This window comes from Solea senegalensis, linkage group LG4, assembly GCF_019176455.1.
Source record: "Solea senegalensis isolate Sse05_10M linkage group LG4, IFAPA_SoseM_1, whole genome shotgun sequence".
Classification (NCBI taxonomy): domain Eukaryota; kingdom Metazoa; phylum Chordata; class Actinopteri; order Pleuronectiformes; family Soleidae; genus Solea; species Solea senegalensis.
Window position 1 is genome coordinate 3,792,456 of NC_058024.1, and position 8,514 is coordinate 3,800,969.

Here is an 8,514-nt window from a genome sequence, read left to right on the forward strand (position 1 = left end):
TGTTTTTGTCAGGAGGAGAGAAAGGTCCTGTGCCACTAGGCCAGCATGGTGTCTATCAAAGAACCTTGTCCATGGATGCCAAACCCATGGCTGGAGAGGGAGTAGCAGCAGCAGCAACAGTAGGAGGAGGCCTTTCTATGAGAAGGAACGTCCCCTGTCCCACGTTGGTCAAACAGGAAAAAATGGATGTGCCAATCCGACCTGGCGGTGTATCCAATGGCTTTCCTGGAGGCATCGGTGTTTGTCCACCACGGGGAAATCCAAGTAAACTCTTATTTTTGTTACGTCTAACAAAGGGTCGTTCTGTATAGATCTGATTTTAATAGAATAGATGGCATGTTTCTTTTTTTTTTCATTACATATTTTTTGAGATGTTTAATTAAACTCACCACTTTTAATAAGCTCACATTACAGTTTCCAGTGTGTCATTAAGCAGTAGAGGTCGACCAGGCAGATTAGGCATTTTGCAGATTATCAATATTGGCATTTTATTTTAACCATCACCAATATTATTGATTGATTAATAAAAAAGTGGTCTGCTGTAGCAATCTGCTTTCAAGCTGCTGCACCAACTGGTATTATTGATGAACATTAAAGCCATTTAAACAAAGTTTTGTGTTGGATTTCTAAATGTTGACATTTTTAATGTAAATATCTGTTATTAGCCTCATTAGAAAGTCATTATTGGTATTGATATCTGCCCTGAAACCCCAACAAATACTTAATGTTAATGATCTTTGTGTCATTCAGGAGGTATGGGCCGAGGTATGGGAATGCCCCAGCGCCCTCCCATGGCAGGAATAGGGGAGTGGGGGATGCAGAGGAACAGCCCTGTGGCCGGACCAGGACACCCAGGCATGGCTCGCTCTGGCCCAATGGGAGGACCGATGATCAACCGCTCCAACAGTGTTCCTGGAAACACCAGGTCTATGTTGCAGCAGCAGCTCATGGATATGGGTATGTGACATACGTGTTTCTGTTGTACCTGAAACTAGTGAAGGCTTGCTGCCTTAACAAGGCTGTTGCATAATATGATGAAGCCAAGTATTTTGTCTCATACTACACACAAAACCTTGATTTTCTCACACCAAACTAGATTTATAAACATCTTTGATTTTTTTAAAAGAAACTCCAAATGAAATTAAAAAGAAATTATTCAAAATTAGTTTTATTTTATTTTGTTTTCAGTGTCTGTTGTGGGATTTTAACAAAATGTCAAGAGGGTGTGTGTGGTTGTTCTGGAATCACAAAGTCATTTTGTACAAAATACTATTAAAACCAGAACAAATGAAGCTGTATTCTGTGTGCCTAGTGCTGCCGATTCTTCTTTTTGTATGTAAAGGGTAGGGCGTATTAAGCTTGTGCTTCTGTCTACACTTTTTCTGTCTATAACTTGTTTGTTGTTTTGTTTTGTTTTTGTTTTGTTTCCATTTATCTTACTGTTCCCTGTCGTTTCATTGTCTTGTATGTGTTGACCAAAATAGAAAAAAAAAAAGATATACATCTAATTTCTGTGAAATCATCTGCAGGTACCAATGAATCCAATATGAGGATGAGCCCATTTGGTGGACACGGACCACCACCACAGTCCCCATCCTGGCCAGACTCTGCAATGGGAATGGACAGACCACAAAGCAACTCTAACATGTAAACTACTGGTTCTAACCTACTCTAGACCTAAGACTGAATTTAGAAGTTGACGTTGTTGTTTAATCATAGTCTCATGTCCATGGAGACCCTCTGCAGAGTGATCCTATCATTGAACTTCAGGATTGATGTTAATTCCAGATCTGAACTGCGTGACTCAACACGTTTGTCCTATGTTGGTTTAGGGACCCGTTTGTACACCCCCTGGATGATTTACTGGGCTCTGTGGCCAACAGTGAGGGCCCTCCTGATGAGCGAGCGCTTTTGGACCAACTGGATTCTCTGCTGAACACCGCTGATGTCATTGCTCTGCAGGAGATTGACCGAGCCCTGGGCATCGCTGAAATAGTAAGCCAGGTACTGGTACACTGGTGTTAGAGCCAAGGGTCCAAAGCAACTTAAGTGACTGCTTTTTTACAGTGTAAAATCAGAATAGTATGACGTAAGTTGGTTATTTATTTAAATAGTTGGTGAGGAATAAGAAAGGCAAAATGAGCAGAAGCCCTTATAATGATCTAAAATCACTGCATTACATGGACTACATTACATGGACTTTTACAATTTTATTTTCCTTTTTATTGTGAAAGGTGGAGTACAAATTTAAGTTTATTATTATTATTATTATCATTTAAGTCTAGTTCTTTGAAATGAGGTGGTATACACAGCTTCATTTGTTCTTCAGACATGTCCAGACATTCTCAGGAGTTTGTGTTTTCGAGGTGTTCACAACAGTCCAGGTTTAGGTGGTCCTGCTACATTTACACATTAATCACATATTAGACAAGGGAGCTGGCAGGAGAATCTCCACAGAATCCCTGGAACGTAAATCAACTTAAGACACACATGCTGACTTGCAGTGAAAACATGGCTGTCAGTGGCAACTCAAGGAAAACCAGATTTTAGCCACTTCACAAAATGCTCCTCTAATTAAAAAGCTTGTCTCCTTATGTTCACCATTTTTTTTTTCCTTTTTGAACGATTGACTTCTGCACCCAAGTCCATAAAGAATATTGTAATATTATATTTTTACTTTGTGGCACATATAAGTTATATCCACCGCTTTCTCTATCATTTAAGTTCAGATGTGTTATTTTTGTGTAATTACTGTGGAGTGACACCAAATGGCTGTTTTAGCTTCCCGCGGGTTAAACCACTGTTTTTCTTTATAGGCAGTGAGTGGGTTTACAGTACAGTAGCCTGTGGTTCTGTATGGGATCACATAACCACATTTCCAAAAACTTGATCTGAGTGTTATTGTTACATTAAGGTTTACTCTGTTCAAACTAGCATTAAATGCAACCTAACTGTACTCCACAACCAGGGACCAGAAGGTCCACCGCGGGGCCAGGAGCAAGGACAGAGTCAGCGCCCATCCTCGGAGCCTTTCCCACGGCCAGAGTCCTCCATAGCCATGGACCCAAAATCTATGTATGGCCAGGGCTACCCCGGACCCCCAGGTCCCCCTTCCATGGGCATGCAAGCTGGGTACAGCAACAACACAATGCAAGGCCAGTCTCCAGGAGGCTTCAACCCTATGATGAATCAGATGGGTCAAACAGGGGGCTTCCCTGGCATGGGGGGTATGGGCAACCCCCGTGCCAACATGATGAGACCGCGCATGATGGCTGCAAAGCCTCTCCGACTGCAGCTACAGCAGAGACTGCAAGGGCAGCAGGTGATCACACAAATACCTTATGTTTTGATAGAATTTCGATTTCAGTAATAAACATCAAAATAACACATTGTCTTCTCATATCTGGCAGTTTATGAACCAAACCCGACAAGGCATAAAGATGGAAAATGCCCCTGTAGGAAATCCTCCCATGCGTCCAGGCTTGCAGCCTGGCATGCAGCCTGGCATGCAGCCTGGCATGCAGCCTGGCATGCAGCCTGGCATGCAGCCTGTAGGCATGGGCACTCAGGGTACTCAGGTGTGTAGAGAGCACTTCTTCACGTCCGATATAGTGTGCATTTACTTAGCAACTGCAGAGTCAAGGTCAGAATATTGATGTTTTTCCACAGCCTGGTTTCCTGAACGCCCAGATGATGGCTCAGCGCAGCCGAGAGATGATGACCATGCAGATGAAGAGGCAGCGGATGATGATGCTGATGCAGCAGCAGCAGCAGCAACAACAACAACAACAACAACAGCAGCAGCAGCAGCAGGGGCAGGGAGCAGCAGGAGCCTTCAGCCCTCCTCCAAACGTCACTGCACCGGGAGGCATGGACAGCCCCATGGTCAGTCCTGTCTTAAACCAACCTGGGCAGCAGGGCTTCAACTATGGAGGCAACTATGGTGAGTTGACTGAAAGAGAGCTTGTTTCCTGTATCATAGCTTCACACTGTAAAGACAAATCAGCTACCGGTTAGTGTGTTCCACTATAACTGCTCTGTCAGGTCACAGTGACTGACTGCTGCTATATACAGTAAATGTATATTGTGACTTAAATGTCGTGACAATATCGTACCATGTTGTCTCTGGCACACCACTATAGGATACAGATTTTGTTTGTGAAAAATAATTCAGTACAAATGAGATCATAATAAGTCGTGATGAAAGGTGCGGCTCCCCATTGTGGCACATTAAAAGGTAAATCACAAGGACTTTATGTTGGTGATCTAGATTTCAAGTTTTCAAGTCACTCACATGGAACGATAATATAGATAGACTAATTAACTTATTGGAAGTGCTTTTTAATCACCATTTGTTGTCCCATTACTATTGACAAACGTACCTTTAGCTTGCCAACATAATCTAGCAGGAGTTTAAATTAGTACTACAGAGCAGATTTATGAAGTAAAGACTTGAGTATTTCATTTTCGTAATTTTTTTACACGATTGAAATTGCGGTTGCACGATAAATCGTTAAAAAAATCTCGATTCACGCCGCAAATAAGCGATCCGATACAAAGCGCCTTTTACGCCACACAACTCAGTGGAGGTGGAAGGCGTGCGTGTGTGTCGAGAGAGCGACGAGAATCACACAACCACCTAAAAAATAATGTTTGCATTCGGCTCGCCGCCTGCGATTGCCGGCTTTCAGCAGTGCTGTCGCTAAATACACCACACAGAGATTTTAGACATTTCCTTGCTGAACTGCATTAAACACAAAGGCTGTACTTGTTGTTGTACTTGCAGGGATGAACCAGCAGGGGGACCCATCATTCATGGCTCCAGGTAGCAGCCCACCGGGAAATATGATGCAAGGGCGAATGGGTGGCCCTCCTCAGAACACCATGATGCCTGGGATGCAAGGAAACCCACAGGGGGGACCCATGTACTCGAGCGGAGACACGAAGGCCTGGCCGCAGGGAGGAATGCCACGCAACAAGTAACCACCTGAGAAACAACTTGGCAGCAGTTTACCAAAATACTCAAAACTTGTCCATTTCAACTTTAATTTGTTCCCGTCTTCCAGTTCATACTCGCAGCAGCAGCAGCAGTACCCTCAGCAAGGCAACCAGGGCCAGTTTGGACCCATGATGATGAACAGCTCCATGGGTGGGCTGGGTCCAGTCAGTGGGGCCGCTGCAGGACAGATGGGACAAATGCCAGGACAGATGCAGGGCCACATGGGCATGAACCCCATGGGAATGGGTAGAATGCCAATGGGACCTGATCAGGTTGGTAGTACTTTGACACCTTATCTGAAGAAGATGGTGTGTGAGACAGATTCCACGAGATGGCGGCGCATTAGGACACCTTGCACCTTCTGTCAGAAAAGAGCTGAGAAACCTGATCTCAACCTCATCTTCACTCTGTACAATGGTGTGTGTGGAAATGGCAAACACCTATTCTATCAAAACCTTAGCGAATATAAAGCCATTTAGAGGAAAATGAATTACACATACAGTAGATATACTGTATGTGCCTCAGAGTGTTGCACCAGATATTAAGGAAGAATTTGAATACCTGCCAAAATGAAAAAGGAATGAGCATGTTGACCCAGGTCATGTCACGGTTGTATCCAATAAAAACCCAAATGCATTGCAGAGTGATTTGACCTGGGAGTAATTCAAGATTCTTTATTGTCATTCCAACACACATGTCGACATGAGGTGGGATCGAAATTGCAGTCTCTCCACAACCGGGTCAGCCCAAACAATAAAAGTTTAATACACTTCTGTACATGTGACTGCTGTAGAAACACGGTAGCACAAGATTGTGGCCTGCATAGAGCATGACCTTTGTTTATATTAAGGTCACAAAAACCCAATGATTTTTTTATTTTTAAAAAAAAAACCATACTCAATTATTGCTCATGTTTCACGCTGTACATTTTACATTTCTACTGTTGTTCTGTCCCTGCAGAAGTATTGTTGAGGAGAGGACCTGTGGCAGGTGGCAGAAACTGACGCCTTTCAACTGTAGCGGAACACCTGGGACTACACACACACACACACACACACACGTGCAAGAGACTCAAATGTACTGCTCATCCAGAAGGAAGTGGGCTGTGAGGACACGCGTGCATCAGGTTTCATCTCCAACTGAAACGTCACAAGTCGATTATGATTATGCACAAACAGAAAGTGTGTGTGTGTGTGTGTGTGTGTGTGTGTGTGTGTGTGAGCTGTCCAACAGTATTCAGCGTCACAGTCCGGCTGCAGTTTGGGATGATGGTACAACAGGCTGTGACCGCACTTTACCCAGAGGCTCCTGTGTGGAAAATCAACATTGATGCAATATTTCTTCATCATCAAACTTTTACTAGAGATTCAATGCCTTCACAAAAAGGTTTATTTTTGTTTTCCTTTTCTTTTTTTCGGATGCGCCTCATTCTTAAAGTCATTAGAAGCTCTCGGCACAGTTTTCTATGTCATGCAGATTGGAGCAATAATTATTGCGTGGATATTTTTGAGTGTCTGTCACCCTGTTATCAGCAAACACACGGTACTGTGCAGTATTGGACGTCTCCAGTGTCCTCTGTGAACATGAACTGTAAATCTACGACGTGCTTTCAAAGGCCTGTGTTTGTGTTCCACAGGTCATGACAGACGTGTTCACTTCTGTTTGTTAGTTTTTGCCTTGGCAGATGTTGCGGGCATGTTTGGGTTTTCCTTCCCTTCTCAGTCATTTTCTCAATGCTGTTGTTTTTTGTTTTTGTTTTTTTATTTCCTGAAGAGTCATGTTTTAGTAAGGCACTTTTTTATGACTTAATGGTTTGAGCCCTCACACTGTCAAAACTATCGTAGGAAAAGTGATGGAGATGAATTCTTACAGGTCTGTCCATGATGTTAAATTGATAATTGGATGAATGTGTATGTGTGTGTGCGTGTGTGTTACATTATGAGGAAAAAGCAAGTCCTCATTATGTAAAGATTACATTTTAAAGTGACGCTATGTTTAAGGGTTTGGGGTAGTTGACATAATGGCTGTCTGAAGTCATGGACGTGTGTGTGTGTGTTTCACTTCAGTGACAAACCTGCTCCTGACAGATTTCTCTCCCCCCTCAGTTTTGTCCGTTCAATGTTTTTCTTCACATAATCTCCACTCGCTGAATCTACCTTTTCAGAACGCGCAATCCAAAGATATTTTTTCACCTCTCTGTATAGTTTGAGTGTAAATTTTTTATGATATGCATTTATATTATTCGGATGGTAAATGGGTACATATGGATGTGTAATTGCATACGGTGGACTGTATGTGTGTGAGCAGTGCAGTAAAAGGAGAACTGGAAGGTTCCAACTCCACAGCAGACACGTTTTTACATCAGAGAAGAAAACAAAGCATGTTTTTGCTGTGCAAGAGAATGAAATCCACTTAAAAACATATCAATATCGCTTCTATTTTTCTGTAAACGACTCCATTTAATGAGCAGATTTTGTTACTTTGGGGAAAAAGGAACTTTGTACAGTATGAATGAAGCACAACATGAGGGATGAGATGGTTTTGGTTTGTTTGAGTTTTTCTCTGTGTGAAGGTAAGATAAGCTGTCGTTTTACAGGATGTATATTACAGATTTCTCTCTTTGTTGTTGATATTAATGTAAATACAAATTTATATTTAAACACTCTTGCCTCCGCTTCTCTGAATATACACTGACCCTGTTGATGAGCAGTGATGCATGCAAACTGTGAATATAAGCCTGTGTAGCACACTCCTCACTTTATTAGTTTATTAATGAATGAAAGATTGATCATATCCATGTTTAGACGGAATATTCTTGTCACTGAATAATATCACACATAGTAATATTGCTCCCTGTCTACTATTCTAAAAGAACGTTATTATGCAAAGTCCGTCATCCTTTTCCTAAAAATGGCCCTCGGCGCGTGGATCTTTATAGGCCCTCTGCTGGGCATTGGCCCGGGCCCCCACCCAGATTCCAACCACATCTAATGACATTCCCTGCACATATACACTGTTATGTGTGCTTAAGATAGAGTAAACTAAAGTGATGTAGCAGTTGTAAGCCTGGACACCCTCTCTTGATGTGGTCGTTAACGATCACTATAGAAACTGTACCTGAATGTCTGTCTAACATCGTCTTATGTTTTGTTTTCAACTCTTTAATGTTATTAACCTGTTACTAACACACTAATGTCAGTCTAATGCTGTTTATGTTTTGTTTTGTCGAGTATGTTCTTGTCTATTTAATATAATTTCAATTGTTACTATCCCTCTCTCCCTCTCTCTCCCCCTCTCCTTGTCTGTCCACTCCCTGTCCCCCTGTCCGGTCCGGCTGCCCACACCACATAATCATTAAATAAATAAATAAATAAAAATACTGCAGTTCCGAGTATCACAGACTCGCCTGCGCATAGCATATCTGTCCGACACCACAAGGCATGCAGTCGACCATATTACATGTCCTAGGTACTGGGCAAGACAGGTTATAAAATAAAAATAAAAAATAAAATAAT

The 8,514-nt window shown here is 42.4% G+C and overlaps 1 protein-coding gene across 3 annotated transcripts in view; it reads left to right on the forward strand.

The window, feature by feature from the left end:
* Window positions 1-7,659, forward strand: part of LOC122767982 (nuclear receptor coactivator 3-like) — a 38,800-nt gene extending 31,141 nt beyond the window's left edge. For 2 of the 3 annotated variants that reach the window (XM_044023576.1, XM_044023577.1), the window contains 10 exons: window positions 13-264; window positions 751-957; window positions 1,530-1,647; window positions 1,833-2,004; window positions 2,969-3,322; window positions 3,411-3,578; window positions 3,670-3,943; window positions 4,787-4,979; window positions 5,067-5,271; window positions 5,960-7,659. In XM_044023576.1, the coding sequence (XP_043879511.1) occupies window positions 13-264; window positions 751-957; window positions 1,530-1,647; window positions 1,833-2,004; window positions 2,969-3,322; window positions 3,411-3,578; window positions 3,670-3,943; window positions 4,787-4,979; window positions 5,067-5,271; window positions 5,960-5,971 (1,955 nt within the window). In that variant the 3' untranslated portion in view covers window positions 5,972-7,659. The remainder of the gene's footprint in view (window positions 1-12; window positions 265-750; window positions 958-1,529; window positions 1,648-1,832; window positions 2,005-2,968; window positions 3,323-3,410; window positions 3,579-3,669; window positions 3,944-4,786; window positions 4,980-5,066; window positions 5,272-5,959) is intronic. The other variant, XM_044023578.1, reaches the window with a different exon arrangement.
* Window positions 7,660-8,514: the final 855 nt, after the last annotated feature.